At 43.3% G+C, this 17,916-nt stretch overlaps 1 protein-coding gene across 1 annotated transcript in view; it reads right to left on the minus strand.

Moving 5' to 3' along the window:
• The window catches only part of LOC139750304 (oxysterol-binding protein-related protein 1-like), a 745,131-nt gene that overhangs the window by 131,763 nt on the left and 595,452 nt on the right, over positions 1-17,916 (minus strand). The window contains exon 16 of the mRNA XM_071664928.1: positions 9,307-9,416. Within this exon, the coding sequence (XP_071521029.1) occupies positions 9,307-9,416 (110 nt within the window). The remainder of the gene's footprint in view (positions 1-9,306; positions 9,417-17,916) is intronic.

The following is a 17,916-nucleotide window of genomic DNA, read 5'->3' on the forward strand; positions in this document are numbered from 1 at the left end:
TGTTATCTTGGAAGTCATGACGAACAGCAGAGGCTGTGTGTGTGTGTGTGTGTGTGTGTGTGTGTGTGTGTGTGTGTGTGTGTGGCGGGAGGCGGGAGGCAGGAAGGGAGAGGGGAGAAAAGAGAGGATTAGGATAAGAGCCTGTGAGAGAATGGAGGAGAGGGGACTCGAAACGATAAAGATATCTATCTATCTATCTATATCTATATATCTATATCTATATATATATATATATATATATATATATATATATATATATATATATAGAGAGAGAGAGAGAGAGAGAGAGAGAGAGAGGGACGCAGGAGGTGGCGGGGTGAGTGGCTGGGCAGACAGAGGCAGCCATTCCTGGTGATCGTGTGTATCATGTGTCGTGCACGGCAGCCACGGGTATACAGGCGCACACACCAGGTCTCCACGGCTGACCTCTGTCCCATGTCTGTCTGTGTCTGCCTATCTCTCCCCGTCTGTCTGCTAACCGGTCTCTCGTTCCGTCTGTCCATGCGACGGATACAATCAGAGCCGAGGTCCGAGTCCAGAGATGAGAGGGATATTTGAAAGGCTCACTAGATGTCAGATGTTCGGGAAGTAGGATATTCAGCTGGGTCTCCTGGCTCGAATTCATGTGTACATGGGAAAACTGACGACAAAGGGCCTGTTGGACCATGTCTAGGTCATCTGTTTTTGGACTCAGATGTTAAATCTATTTGTTCCTGAACTAAATGGATGGAGTATGGATGAGACAGTAAGAGAGCCATCTCCCATCCTCCATTCCCTCTGGCAACAACAGACGGCAGAGGGAAAAACATATATGCATTGGTGAAGTAAGCTTGCACTGAACCTAACGGGATAGAACGAAAGATAAGTTCTACCTCAAAAATTGTAATGCGTCTGTGCTACCCTACGCTACACTCAGGGTTCGGGATAAGAAAAATAGAGAAGTTTTGGGTACATACATAAATATGTTTTCCCTGTGTTCATTCACTAAATCCATGAATTCACGAAATGTTTATCTAAACAGTTTTTGATGGTATTTACAATCTTGGCTTGCACATGTGTGACGGCAGCGTATCCTAGTATATAAGGATCTATATGTAAATAAACTTACATTTGGTGTGATTATCATATGTTGTACAACGAGGGAAGTCTCCTACTCGTGTTGTCTTTACTGCTGTGTATGTAGACACACACACACACACACACACACACACACACACACACACACAAGCCTATGCCAATCCTATGTTTGTGTGTATGTGTGTGTCTCAGAGAGAGAGAGAGAGAGAGAGAGAGAGAGAGAGAGAGAGAGAGAGAGAGAGAGAGAGAGAGAGAGAGAGAGAGAGAGAGTTACATAGATACAGACCACACAGACCCAAGGTCCAATCGAGGTGGTCTGGCCTTAACGCTAACAAAAGGAGAACAGGAGAGCAAAGTCTCTCTCTCTCTCTCTCTCTCTCTCTCTCTCTCTCTCTCTCTCTCTCTCTCTCTCTCTCTCTCTCTCTCTCTCTCCATTCCCTCCACCAACACGCCGGTAGGAAAACAGGCAGAAAGAAATACCTTGCAGGATTAATAATCCTGAAGGAAATATTTATAGTGAAGTCATAAGGTTGAATGAACATGAACATGTCATGCATCATCCCATCACCAACGACATGCATCCCATCACCAACGACATGCATCCCATCACCAACGACATGCATCCCATCACCTTTTGTTATATAGGCAATACTAAGGGTAAACTTGAGCTCCAGCCTCTCAACTTACTATGTCTGTATTCTCTCACAGCAGGTGACATGGGTTAACCAGTGTTAGTAAGATACCACAACAATGTCAGGGAGAGAGATCAGTGGTTGAGAAGGTAGCATTATATACCACTACGTTATGATGACTGACTGAATGAATGATTCAGTACTGGAGAGTGACAACTGATGATCAAGTCTAATTACGAAGATACTAAGAGTGTTGCTCTGAATGAAACTTTCTGGGAGCTTATTGCACGCATCAATAATGTTGTTGGTGAAAAGAAAATATTTGCTACAGTCCAGATTAACTAGGTAACCTTTAAATTTTAATCCATTTCCTCTCGTCGGCAATGCTGGTGCTACTGTAAAGAAATTATCACTATCAACATTTCTGAATCCTTTCAGTATTTTGAAACATTCTATCACTCTGCCCCGGAGGCGCCTCTTGCTTAGGCAGAACAAGTTTAATTCTCGTAATCTCTCTTCATATGGCTTGTTACGCAAGGAGGAAGTCAACTTAATTACACTTCGCTGCACTGCATCTAATTCAAGAATGTTCTTACTCCAGTTGGGGGCTCCAAAACTGCACTGCATATTCGAGGTGTGGCCTAACTAGACTTAGGTATAGTGGCAATATCACATCCGTGCTTTTGTACGTAAACTTTCTGTTTATAAATCTTAACATCCCATTTGCTTTCTTGGCAACTTCGTTGTAATGCTGGCCAGTGACCCCTAGATCTCCCACACTTGGGGTGTGCTTTATCTTGTGATCCATCAGTTTAAGATCAAATTCTTTGTTTAGGTTTCCTACTTGTAACAGCTGACATTTATTGACATTAAATGGCATTTACTATTTTCTATACTCTTTATCGATTTTATCTAGATCCTCTTGTACTCTTATCCTATCTTCTTCATTCAATATAGCACTGCCGATCTTTGTGTCATCTGCAAATTTGGACACTAGGTTACTTAACCGTATATCAATAGTGTCAATATAAATGGTGAAAAGTACAGGCCCAAGTACGTCTCCCTGGGGAACTCCAGTAGTAACGGGTGACCACAGTCATGATTCCCCATTCATTATAACTCTCTGCTTCCTATCTCGTAACCAGGCTTCTACCTAATTTCCCCAAAGCCCCGGACTTTGTTCATTAATGTAACGTTGTGGGGACTTTGTCGAGTGCTTTTTAGGAAGTCCAGAAATATCATATCTATTGCCTTTGTCTTGTTGTGGGTACTGAATAATGTATGATAAAATTCAAGGGGGTTTATAAGGCATGATCTGTGCCTTCTAAAACCATGCAGTGTATCACTGACCAGGCTCTGTAGTTCCAGATAGGCTACAATTTTATCTCTAGCAATCGACATCAGAAGTTTAAATATATCTGATGCGAGGTTAAAAGGACGGTAATGATAAGGCAATTCGCAGCTTTTCCTTCTATTTATAAGAGTGATGTCTGCTAGTCTCCACTCCTGTGGGCTATTACTTCCTGAAGTGATTTATTGAGAATCTGGGTTAATGGTCCGGCAATTACGCGTCTGACGTTTTTAATCCCTCGTGGATAGAAACGATCAGGACCTGGGCTTTTATAAGCCTTCTACTTGTGTTAGTGCTCCTCTAACTGTGACGGTGAATGCTTGTCTCATGTGAGTGCTGTTTACCACTCTCTCAAAATTCGTGTTGTTGCTTTCTAACGTAAAAACAGAAATGAAAACCTTTTTCAGGGTTGTGATTTTATCGTCCACAATGGGTTCCCATCCTTGTTTACCAAGAGTTCTATTCCACTTCTTATGTTTCGTATTATTGATATACCAGTAAAATCTTTTAGGATCTCTATTACTATCACATGCAAGACTCACTTCGTATTCTCTCTTGGCATTTTTGATAAGAGATTTCACTTGTTTTCTGACAGTGTTACACTGCGTTGCAATATCTGGGTTATTATCCGATTTCTTACGTTTATAATTTATTTCTGCGCCGTATAGCTCTTGCAATAATTTGGGAATATCGATCAGGATTGTAGATGGTAATATTGTTTCTGCCGTACATAGGAACGAATGCGACTTGGTGCATAAACTGACCCTTAAAACTGGTCCATAATTCCTCTGGGCATGAAGCAACAAGGGTCAGACTTTAATGTGTCGCACAACCCAAAATCCGCACTTTTGATGTTAAGGGTAACAGCACTTGTCACAGGGGAGTCGATCCTACATCAACGTCGAACCTAACCATGTTATGGTCATAAGTGCCTAGATGTTCTCCAACATGGACGCGTTTTAGTTACTAAGAACTTCTGGGATGCAAGAACTAACTCAAGTGTATTGGCTTCCCTCGTCAGCTCGATGATGGTTTGGTAGAGAAACTTGTCTTCGGCAAAGTTGCTAAGTGTAGCAGATTCACTCTCTACACCTGTGATAGTCTGCCAGTTGATTTCTGGAAGATTAGATTCCCCAAGAATGATCGAGACTTTATCCTGTATTGCTCGTTGTAAACTCTCGTACATGACAGTGTCAATATTTGCTGGTCGACAAGGGCGTCTGTAAACGACATTTAAGTAACATTTGTAAGATTGTGTGTTAATCTGAACTTCACACAAGTGTTCAACAGCAGCAGATGTTGTATTCTGAATTTAGATGGAGTTTAGATAAGAATTTACATAAAATACAGTTCCTCCTCCTCGATCGCCTCAATCCCTCACCAATATTATTATTCATAGTCTGGCAGATTATACTCGCTAATCAGGTCGTTGTTTTTTGTGTTCAGAGGTTTCTGTTAGACCAATAACACCAACGTTCTCACTGATTACCAAACAATGCACTTCAGTTTTGTGTCTCGGATGGATCTAATGATCATGTAAACTCCATCTAATTTCCTTCAGTGATTTCTGTACGTGGCTCTAGTGGCATGACCTGCTAACCGGCTATTTTAAGACCGAGGTGTGGAGCCCCCATGACCTGCAGCCCTGACGTCACTGCCTGGTGGGGTGGGGAGGGGAGTCGACCTGACCTCCCTCGTATGACACGCAATATGCAGCCAGGAGCGTGTGTCTAATGACTTAAAGACTGAGACGTGCGTGACGTACTCCACAGAGAACACCATGTATTACAGCTATGTATACCAATACTGGAACACACATGTATTACAGATATATATATATATTTTTTTTTCTTTTTTTTTTTTTATACTTTGTCGCTGTCTCCCGCGTTTGCGAGGTAGCGCAAGGAAACAGACGAAAGAAATGGCCCAACCCCCCCCCCCCCCCATACACATGTACATACACACGTCCACACACGCAAATATACATACCTACACAGCTTTCCATGGTTTACCCCAGACGCTTCACATGCCTTGCTTCAATCCACTGACAGCACGTCAACCCCTGTATACCACATGACTCCAATTCACTCTATTTCTTGCCCTCCTTTCACCCTCCTGCATGTTCAGGCCCCGATCACACAAAATCTTTTTCACTCCATCTTTCCACCTCCAATTTGGTCTCCCTCTTCTCCTCGTTCCCTCCACCTCCGACACATATATCCTCTTGGTCAATCTCTCCTCACTCATTCTCTCCATGTGCCCAAACCATTTCAAAACACCCTCTTCTGCTCTCTCAACCACGCTCTTTTTATTTCCACACATCTCTCTTACCCTTACGTTACTTACTCGATCAAACCACCTCACACCACACATTGTCCTCAAACATCTCATTTCCAGCACATCCATCCTCCTGCGCACATCTCTATCCATAGCCCACGCCTCGCAACCATACAACATTGTTGGAACCACTATTCCCTCAAACATACCCATTTTTGCTTTCCGAGATAATGTTCTCGACTTCCACACATTTTTCAAGGCTCCCAGAATTTTCGCCCCCTCCCCCACCCTATGATCCACTTCCGCTTCCATGGTTCCATCCGCTGACAGATCCACTCCCAGATATCTAAAACACTTCACTTCCTCCAGTTTTTCTCCATTCAAACTCACCTCCCAATTGACTTGACCCTCACCCCTACTGTACCTAATAACCTTGCTCTTATTCACATTTACTCTCAACTTTCTTCTTCCACACACTTTACCAAACTCAGTCACCAGCTTCTGCAGTTTCTCACATGAATCAGCCACCAGCGCTGTATCATCAGCGAACAACAACTGACTCACTTCCCAAGCTCTCTCATCCCCAACAGACTTCATACTTGCCCCTCTTTCCAGGACTCTTGCATTTACCTCCCTTACAACCCCATCCATAAACAAATTAAACAACCATGGAGACATCACACACCCCTGCCGCAAACCTACATTCACTGAGAACCAATCACTTTCCTCTCTTCCTACACGTACACATGCCTTACATCCTCGATAAAAACTTTTCACTGCTTCTAACAACTTGCCTCCCACACCATATATTCTTAATACCTTCCACAGAGCATCTCTATCAACTCTATCATATGCCTTCTCCAGATCCATAAATGCTACATACAAATCCATTTGCTTTTCTAAGTATTTCTCACATACATTCTTCAAAGCAAACACCTGATCCACACATCCTCTACCACTTCTGAAACCGCACTGCTCTTCCCCAATCTGATGCTCTGTACATGCCTTCACCCTCTCAATCAATACCCTCCCATATAATTTACCAGGAATACTCAACAAACTTATACCTCTGTAATTTGAGCACTCACTCTTATCCCCTTTGCCTTTGTACAATGGCACTATGCACGCATTCCGCCAATCCTCAGGCACCTCACCATGAGTCATACATACATTAAATAACCTTACCAACCAGTCAACAATACAGTCACCCCCTTTCTTAATAAATTCCACTGCAATACCATCCAAACCTGCTGCCTTGCCGGCTTTCATCTTCCGCAAAGCTTTTACTACCTCTTCTCTGTTTACCAAATCATTTTCCCTAACCCTCTCACTTTGCACACCACCTCGACCAAAACACCCTATATCTGCCACTCTGTCATCAGACACATTCAACAAACCTTCAAAATACTCATTCCATCTCCTTCTCACATCACCGCTACTTGTTATCACCTCCACATTTACGCCCTTCACTGAAGTTCCCATTTGCTCCCTTGTCTTACGCACCCTATTTACCTCCTTCCAGAACATCTTTTTATTCTCCCTAAAATTTACTGATAGTCTCTCACCCCAACTCTCATTTGCCCTTTTTTTCACCTCTTGCACCTTTCTCTTGACCTCCTGTCTCTTTCTTTTATACTTCTCCCACTCAATTGCATTTTTTCCCTGCAAAAATCGTCCAAATGCCTCTCTCTTCTCTTTCACTAATACTCTTACTTCTTCATCCCACCACTCACTACCCTTTCTAAACAGCCCACCTCCCACTCTTCTCATGCCACAAGCATCTTTTGCGCAATCCATCACTGATTCCCTAAATACATCCCATTCCTCCCCCACTCCCCTTACTTCCATTGTTCTCACCTTTTTCCATTCTGTACACAGTCTCTCCTGGTACTTCCCCACACAGGTCTCCTTCCCAAGCTCACTTACTCTCACCACCTTCTTCACCCCAACATTCACTCCTCTTTTCTGAAAACCCATACTAATCTTCACCTTAGCCTCCACAAGATAATGATCAGACATCCCTCCAGTTGCACCTCTCAGCACATTAACATCCAAAAGTCTCTCTTTCGCACGCCTGTCAATTAACACGTAATCCAATAACGCTCTCTGGCCATCTCTCCTACTTACATAAGTATACTTATGTATATCTCGCTTTTTAAACCAGGTATTCCCAATCATCAGTCCTTTTTCAGCACATAAATCTACAAGCTCTTCACCATTTCCATTTACAACACTGAACACCCCATGCATACCAATTATTCCCTCAACTGCCACATTACTCACCTTTGCATTCAAATATATATATATATATATATATATATATATATATATATATATATATATATATATATATATACCAATACTGGAACACACATGGAAAGCTAAATGCTCACAAGCAATACACAAGTATCCAAATTATAATTAGTCTACACTATATCCTTACTGGCTGGACGAGAGAGTGAAGACAGCAGGTATGCGACGGTCATGCGTCACCCAGATCCCTCACCCACCACACACTCGACACTCCCAGACAAGATCACTGGACAAGGAAAGCTCGAGAAGGAAATACGAGTCGAAGTTAAAAACTCCTGAAATATACGGAGACGAACGTTACATGAAGCTGTGCATCTGGATGAAGATGTGCGTAGACTGAGAGGACAAAATGGTCCAAGAGGACGACACCTGCATAAGGGAGAAGCTGTGGAGGAAGATAAGAACGTCGTAAATGTAAGAGAAAATAATGTACGTCATGACAGTCGGTGCACGGAAGACAACGGCGTAAATGACGTCAAAGAAGAAAAGCCATCAAAACAAAGAGAGAAGAACCTCCCAATGCTGCACACAGACGTGCCGGAGGATTTCATCTCGTTATCTCCACTTGTCAGTGAGGGCGGGTCATGGGCGGCTGATCACACCAATGCATCTGCCCCAAATTGGTCCGGTAACGAGTTACCGTCTCGCCCCATAACCTCCCGCCACCAGAACACGGCAGCTGACGGAACAATCTTATATCTTACCTCAGACATCGAACTTACGGCCTTACGCTCCAGTTACATCTAAAGTTATGTTACAGAACTTTTTAAAATCCTTGAGTATATATATATATATATATATATATATATATATATATATATATATATATATATATATATATATATATATATATATATATAATCATAAAATTATATAAGTAAACCTGGATATATTAGCAATATTGTCTCGCTATATCTACATTGGCTGATAATTCTGTACAATCTATATAGCGTTAGAACCTGATGGTTATTCAGCGCTCCCGTAGCATAAAAAAATATCTCAAAATTCCAATCTACTTACAATAAACTATACATTTTGGCTTCCTTTAAAAAAACACCCACGAGTCTATTTACACTGAGGTTATTGTGTACAACTTTCTCCAATACTTTTATATTGCAAATTGTTATTGTATAATTCATATTTGACTCTACGACTCGTATATTTCTGACATCGTGTTTAGTATATGTTCCATGTTAAGACTCCATCAACATGGTATGATCAACCAACCCTCAGTCCACCTATCTTAATACTCTGCTCACAGAACCACAGTGAGGTATAACTTTCAGATACAGACTGCTAGATTTTGCTTGCTGTAGCCTCATCAGCTACCTCATTACCGCTGGTACCAACACCATGAGTCTAGAGCACCTGCAAAACTCTAACGACCTTTCCCCAGTGGTCGCTGGTCGTTAACATCAACAGACCACAGGTAACGGGTGACAACAGGATAATACTTGCTGAAGTTGGTCTGGTACACCGCGGGGGGGTGTAAGCAAACTGGAACATGTGTCGTGGAAGAAAGAAAGGTTGAGGGGGGAGAACAGCAACAGAGTGAGAGGTGGACTTCAGTGGCTTTACCTGGAAACGTAAGAGAGGAACCTTGGCCAGGGAAGAACCCTGCCGTGAGGTGAGGAGGGGGAGCGTCACCAGCCTTACCTGTAGTTGTCTCGCTGCAGCTCGTACGTCTCGCCCAGCAGCGGGTTGAAGGGTTTGCCCACACGCTCCCAGTTGGAGGCCAGGCCGCTCACCGCGAAGGCCGTCACGTACTGCCGGGGGAAGACCCGTGGTTAGTGGCAGCTTGTTCAGCCAGGGAGGGAGGGTGTGGCGGGCTGCTGGCGACGTGGGTAATTATGGTCTGTTGCCAGGATGGTTCTGGAAGCTTTTTTTAGGATGGTTTGTGATGTCATGTTGGGGATGGTTAGTGATGTCATGTTGGGGATGGTTAGTGATGTCATGTTGGGGATGGTTAGTGATGTCATGTTGGGGATGGTTAGTGATGTCATGTTGGGGATGATTAGTGATGTCATGTTGGGGATGGTTAGTGATGTCATGTTGGGGATGGTTAGTGATGTCATGTTGGGGATGGTTAGTGATGTCATGTTGGGGATGGTTAGTGATGTCATGTTGGGGATGGTTAGTGATGTCATGTTGGGATGGTTAGTGATGTCATGTTGGGGATGGTTAGTGATGTCATGTTGGGGATGGTTAGTGATGTCATGTTGGGGATGATTAGTGATGTCATGTTGGGGATGGTTAGTGATGTCATGTTGGGGATGGTTAGTGATGTCATGTTGGGGATGGTTAGTGATGTCATGTTGGGGATGGTTAGTGATGTCATGTTGGGGATGGTTAGTGATGTCATGTTGGGGATGGTTAGTGATGTCATGTTGGGGATGGTTAGTGATGTCATGTTGGGGATGGTTAGTGATGTCATGTTGGGGATGGTTAGTGATGTCATGTTGGGGAGGGTTAGTGATGTCATGTTGGGGATGGTTAGTGATGTCATGTTGGGGATGGTTAGTGATGTCATGTTGGGGATGGTTAGTGATGTCATGTTGGGGATGGTTAGTGATGTCATGTTGGGGATGGTTAGTGATGTCATGTTGGGGATGGTTAGTGATGTCATGTTGGGGATGGTTAGTGATGTCATGTTGGGGATGGTTAGTGATGTCATGTTGGGGATGGTTAGTGATGTCATGTTGGGGAGGGTTAGTGATGTCATGTTGGGGATGGTTAGTGATGTCATGTTGGGGATGGTTAGTGATGTCATGTTGGGGATGGTTAGTGATGTCATGTTGGGGATGGTTAGTGATGTCATGTTGGGGATGGTTAGTGATGTCATGTTGGGGATGGTTAGTGATGTCATGTTGGGGATGGTTAGTGATGTCATGTTGGGGAGGGTTAGTGATGTCATGTTGGGGATGGTTAGTGATGTCATGTTGGGGATGGTTAGTGATGTCATGTTGGGGATGGTTAGTGATGTCATGTTGGGGAGGGTTAGTGATGTCATGTTGGGGATGGTTAGTGCTGTCATGATGAAGGTTAGTGTTAAGGAGGCTTAATATGGAGAAGCGGCTCCTGAGGAGTATTTAATGGTTGAGGGGCTGTATCCACACACACACACACACACACACACATATATATATATATATTTTTTTTTTTTTTTTTTTTTTTTTTTTTTTAATTTTCCAAAAGGAGGAACAGAGAAGGGGGCCAGGTGAGGATATTCCCTCAAAGGCCCAGTCCTCTGTTCTTAACGCTACCTCGCTGATGCGGGAAATGGCGAATAGTATGAAAGAAAAGAAAGATATATATATATATATATATATATATATATATATATATATATATATATATATATATATATATATATTAGTGTAAGCTGGGAGCAGGTTTTCTCTAATGCACAAAGAACTGAATACGACAGCATATTTTCAGTTGTTAATCTTTATTCTTCTGTTCTTTATTTTTCTCAATATTATTCTACCATCAGGTGAGTTCTCAAACACCAGTAGTCTGAAATTCTACAAATACTTAGTCAAGCTTTCGCCTTCACAGAGGCATCATCAGGAATCCACAAATGGAGAAAAACTGCGTCACAAAACTTGGATAAGTAAAACGCGAACAAAAGATAAAAAAAAACTCGGGATAACACAGCATTTAGCACATACAAGTAAAAAAAAAAAACCCACTTAAACAAATTAACAATATCATGAAGGCTGGTACCATGTAAATACAACATATGAAAACAGAAAATAGAAAACTTACAGTCGAGGAAAAACACAGAAGAACAATATTACACAGGAAAGTCCATCACTAAATACACTAAGCAGGGCCAAGCGAGACCGTTATTGTCCAGATGTAGAGCTGAGGTCAAGTTAGGCTCGTCTTATTCTCTCAGACCTTCGTAACGTTGGACCGTGTTCCTGACGCCCAGCAGTGGCGGACTCGGTAGTTTGTGGAGGTTTGAATCGTACTGATGTGGTATATGAGTATCGATACAATACAGGGGACCGTCAACCCTACCATACAAACTACATTGGACATACAATCTGCACCGTGAGCCGTCGCCTCTCGCTCCACATACAAGAAGGTGGAATCAAACATCATGTACAAAAGCATGGAACGAGACTAACGAGGGAGATTATAGTGAATAACACCAGAATCATTACTAGTTGCAGTGATCACAGGAGACTACAGATATTAGGAACCAATCACATCAGAGAGAAATGACGTGTCATCAACATCCAGACAAACATGACCACCGCCATACAGCCTTTGAAGACCCGCCAATAGGACGTAGACGGATAGGATATATATATATCCCTGGGGACAGGGGAGAAAGAATACTTCCCACGTATTCCCTGCGTGACGTAGAAGGCGACTAAAAGTGGAGGGAGAAGGGGGCTGGAAATTCTCCCCTCTCGTTTTTGATTTTCCAAAGGAAGAAACACAGAAGGAGCCAAGTGAATATGTTCCCTGAAACACAGAAGGAGCCAAGTGGATATGTTCCCTCAAAGGCTCAGTCCTCTGTTCTTAAAGCTATCTCGCTAACGCGGGAAATGGCGAATAGTATCAAGAAGAATATATATTCAGTATTTGAAAAAAGGGAAAAAATATAAGCATTAATTCAAGATCTTATTTAGGCAAAAATAGTATTTACATAGAAAAAACAGAATGGCGTTAAGAAGGGCCCCTACTGTATATATTACCATAATATCCCTTAATTATACACCTACAGATGACAGGTGTTGAAGAATTATGGGGAAAAAAGATAATATAATCAGGCATTCCTGAGATTAATGACAGACCTGAGTGGCCTTGGTGTCTCATTACGACACCAGTTCATCATTATGATCTGGAGGTTCAAAGAGAATCTCAATTCTAAAGAAAATATATTTAGGCTCTAAATCCCTACCCAGGCAGAGGTCTGAGTCCCGTAAACACCGTCCACAACAACGACAAAGAGCTCCACGTATAATCTTACCCATACATTCTCCATTATTCTCCTCCTCCTTTCCGTTTCCTCAACATTTTTTCCTCACTCCCTCTCTGCCAACCCCCTGTTCCTCCATCCACTCCCCCGCCTCCACCCAATGTTAACCCTCACCTTAGGGAAGTGAGAATATAAAAACAAAAAACCCTAATGACAAAATGACAACCGCACCTGCTGACCACCTGAGGGAAGGGGGATGACACCAGGTGGCAGCACCAGCAGCTGCTACTGACGCAGGTGACAATCTTGTGTGTGTGGGGTGGACGGGGGGAGGAACTGGACACAGGCACATGGGAGGACATGGGTACTGGACACAGTCAAATGGGGGGACATGGGTACTAGAGACGAACAGATATGAGGACATGGGTACTGGACACAGACAGATGAGAGGACATTGAGAGGACAGGGGTACTGAACAAAGAGAAATGGGATGACATGGGCACTGGACACAGACAAATTAGAGGACATGGGTACTGGACACGGGCAGAAAGGAGGACATAGGTATTGGAAACAGGCACACGGGAGGACATAGGAACTGGACATAGGCAGACGTCACGGGTGCACTGGACACTCGTACATGAAAGAACACCTGTCACAGGAAGCGACTACACGAGAAATGGACACAAGCAGACAGCACGACAGACGACCTCAGTAAACCAAGGGTCTCCAAACACTTGATATACTCTACAGCCACAGTGAACACTGAGGCAAGTCAGGAAGGCATTAAAGCAAGCAGCCATACAGTCAACTCAAAATGTCAATATAACAGTACCATCCCACATTACATTAACACGACAACAACAGAACTGTACCCCCACCCCGCCTACATCTCACACACCAACAAAAACAATATGACAGACCGACGTACGCATGGTGTACCAACGCAAGATAATCTCTACGGACGTACCAAGTCGTGATTTATCTATCTGGGAAAAGAAAGTTGATGTGGCCTTGCCAAGTGGCATGTCATGGATACGCACATATACTCTACGGATACTGACATGCCACATTCCACTAAGCCAACTCACCTCATCATCACTCTACGGTGTGAGTTACCCGCATTTGACTACATTAGTACAGTCCAGGGTACGAGCCACTGGAAACCCGTGCACAACGTGAGAACATCAGTTGCACACAATACGATGGAACACAGAAACGACGGAACATTTAGGAAATTATCGATAAAGACTGAATACATGAAGGAAAGACTTGATGTACATGAAACACAAGACACAGGAATTAGCTCACTCGATGTTAAGGGGGAAGAAAATATTGGCGAAAATGATAATAACGAAAAAAAAATTGAGAGGGAATGGGCATAGGAATGATAAAGAGACTGACATTGTGTAAGAAACACAGAACTGAACGTAAAAGGTAAAGAGAGAAGCTGACATTGTGTAAGAAACACAGAACTGAACGTAAAAGGTAAAGAGAGAAGCGAACAAGACCGTTGAAACACTAACAAACACAAAACACAAAACTAAACGAAAGATGAAAATCATGACAGTAATAACGTACAGTTGACAGTAATCATGACAGTAATGACGTACAGTTGACAGTAATCATGACAGTAATGACGTACAGTTGACAGTAATCATGACAGTAATGACGTACAGTTGACAGTAATCATGACAGTAATGACGTACAGTTGACAGTAATCATGACAGTAATGACGTACAGTTGACAGTAATCATGACAGTAATGACGTACAGTTGACAGTAATCATGACAGTAATGACGTACAGTTGACAGTAATCATGACAGTAATGACGTACAGTTGACAGTAATCATGACAGTAATGACGTACAGTTGACAGTAATCATGACAGTAATGACGTACAGTTGACAGTAATCATGACAGTAATAACGTACAGTTGACAGTAATCATGACAGTAATGACGTACAGTTGACAGTAATCATGACAGTAATAACGTACAGTTGACAGTAATCATGACAGTAATGACGTACAGTTGACAGTAATCATGACAGTAATGACGTACAGTTGACAGTAATCATGACAGTAATGACGTACAGTTGACAGTAATCATGACAGTAATGACGTACAGTTGACAGTAATCATGACAGTAATGACGTACAGTTGACAGTAATCATGACAGTAATGACGTACAGTTGACAGTAATCATGACAGTAATGACGTACAGTTGACAGTAATCATGACAGTAATGACGTACAGTTGACATTAATCATGACTAATGACGTACAGTTGACAGTAATCATGACTAATGACGTACAATTGACAGTAATCATGACAGTAATGACGCACAGTTGACAGTAATCATGACAGTAATGACGTACAGTTGACAGTAATCATGACAGTAATGACGTACAGTTGACAGTAATCATGACAGTAATGACGTACAGTTGACAGTAATCATGACAGTAATGACGTACAGTTGACAGTAATCATGACAGTAATGACGTACAGTTGACAGTAATCATGACAGTAATGACGTACAGTTGACAGTAATCATGACAGTAATGACGTACAGTTGACAGTAATCATGACAGTAATGACGTACAGTTGACAGTAATCATGACAGTAATGACGTACAGTTGACAGTAATCATGACAGTAATGACGTACAGTTGACAGTAATCATGACAGTAATGACGTACAGTTGACAGTAATCATGACAGTAATGACGTACAGTTGACAGTAATCATGACAGTAATGACGTACAGTTGACAGTAATCATGACAGTAATGACGTACAGTTGACAGTAATCATGACAGTAATGACGTACAGTTGACAGTAATCATGACAGTAATGACGTACAGTTGACAGTAATCATGACAGTAATGACGTACAGTTGACAGTAATCATGACAGTAATGACGTACAGTTGACATTAATCATGACTAATGACGTACAGTTGACAGTAATCATGACTAATGACGTACAATTGACAGTAATCATGACAGTAATGACGCACAGTTGACAGTAATCATGACAGTAAAGACGTACAGTTGACAGTAATCATGACAGTAATGACGTACAGTTGACAGTAATGACGTACAGTTGACAGTAATCATGACAGTAATGACGTACAGTTGACTAATCATGACAGTAATGACGTACAGTTGACAGTAATGAAAGTAATGACGTAGAGTTGACAGTAATCATGACAGTAATGACGTACAGTTGACAGTAATCATGACAGTAAAGACGTACAGTTGACAGTAATGACAGTAATGACGTACAGTTGACAGTAATCATGACAGTAATGACGTACAGTTGACAGTAATGACAGTAATAACGTACAGTTGACAGTAATCATGACAGTAATGACGTACAGTTGACAGTAATCATGACAGTAATGACGTACAGTTGACAGTCATCATGACAGTAAAGACGTATTGTTGACAGTAATCATGACAGTAATGACGTACAGTTGACAGTAATGACAGTAATGACGTACAGTTGACAGTAATCATGACAGTAATGACGTACAGTTGACAGTAATGACAGTAATAACGTACAGTTGACAGTAATGACGTACAGTTGACAGTCATCATGACAGTAATGACGTAAAGTTGACAGTAATCATGACAGTAATGACGTACAGTTGAGAGTCATCATGACAGTAATGACGTACAGTTGACAGTAATGACGACTGTGATACAAATATCATATTCCTCTGTACTGTACCCACATCTTCCATCAGCCACCTGCTTTAACTATGTTATTTTCCTGCGGTCGCCTAATTTTTTTCCTCTCCTTCCTTTTTCCCACCTCCCTCCCTCCCTCCTGCCGTGGCAAGCGGAGGAGGCAGGCGGGCAGTAACGTGGGGAGAGAGTCACAGAAGTAATGAACCGGGACACCTGAATCTCCCGGGGGCATGCCAACCTCACCTCACCCTGGGCCGAGGGAGAGGGAGAGGGAGAGGGAGAGCTGGGCGAGGAAGAGGGAAGGTTCGAGGGAGAGAGACGAAGGTGAGATTGGAAAGGAAGAAAGTTTAGAGAAGGACAGGGTTGAGGCGGACGCAGGGTAGGGAGGATAGCCTGGAAATATGAAAGTCATTCAAAACAGGTGAGTGAGAAGGGGGTGCACCTGTGAGTGGCTCTGGGTTAAGGAACCAGGGAATAAGGACCCGAGAGCGGGCACAGTGAAAGGACCCGGGGGAAGGAAGGGGTTATGAGGAGGGGGTTATGGGGGTGTCAGTGAAAGGGACTGGAGAGTGAGGCTGATATAGAGATCTGGTGAAAAGGACCAAACAGAAGGGGGTGGAGGAGGTGTGAGGTTAAAGACATCTGGAGGTAGATAGCTTCATAGGACGAGAGGTTCTGAGGACGAGAGGTTCTGAGGACGAGAGGTTCTGAGGACGAGAGGTTCTGAGGACGAGAGGTTCTGAGGACGAGAGGTTCTGAGGACGAGAGGTTCTGAGGACGAGAGGTTCTGAGGAGCATACGTGTAGCGGACGATGGTGTAAATAAATCATGCCCAGTGATGGTAGCGCCACACCACCCTGCGTCGACGACCTTACTAATACTCGCGTCTTGCGCATCCTACCACACACACACACGCACACACACACACACACACACACACACACCACTACACACACACACACACACCACCACCACCATCACCGTCTAGCCTCATCTCTCACGATGCCTGTTCCAAGTTGTGAAGTGCAGGAGTTGGCGACAGCTTTCCTCTGGGCTCAACATTTTCAACCCCAGTTCACACCACCTGATGATGCCCAGTGCACACCACCTGACGAGGCCTAGTGCACACCAACTGACGAGGCTCAGTGCACACCACCTGACGAAACCCAGTGCACACCACCTGACGAGGTCCAGTTCACACCACCTGACGAGGCCCAGTTCACACCACCTGACGAGGCCCAGTTTATCTCCACCTTCTGCAGTGTTCAGAATAGTTTTCTGGGTGTCAGCAGCTCGTCTTCCCGTCGCCCGGCAGCTTCAAGACCAGATGGTCTTTTTCCCTTGTCATTTCCTTTTCTGTATTCGGTTCCTGGGGTCTGTCGTACTTTCGTTGGCTGTTCACTGACCAAGGTACCTTCATTACCCAGCCTACATACCCCAGTACCTGTCCTCGCCCGTTGCTGAGATACACTGACGGAACTGGTCGAGTTCCTTTCTTAAATATTTACCTGTGCCGACCTCAGTGTTCCCGCTCGCTGCCTCCCCTGACCACGGTGGCGGCAGCACCTCACTCCACCAGGTCCGCTCCCACATCACACTGTGCCTCCTCACGCCCCATCATCCAATTACGTTCCACTACAAATT

This window comes from Panulirus ornatus, chromosome 9 (assembly GCF_036320965.1).
Source record: "Panulirus ornatus isolate Po-2019 chromosome 9, ASM3632096v1, whole genome shotgun sequence".
Lineage (NCBI taxonomy): Eukaryota > Metazoa > Arthropoda > Malacostraca > Decapoda > Palinuridae > Panulirus > Panulirus ornatus.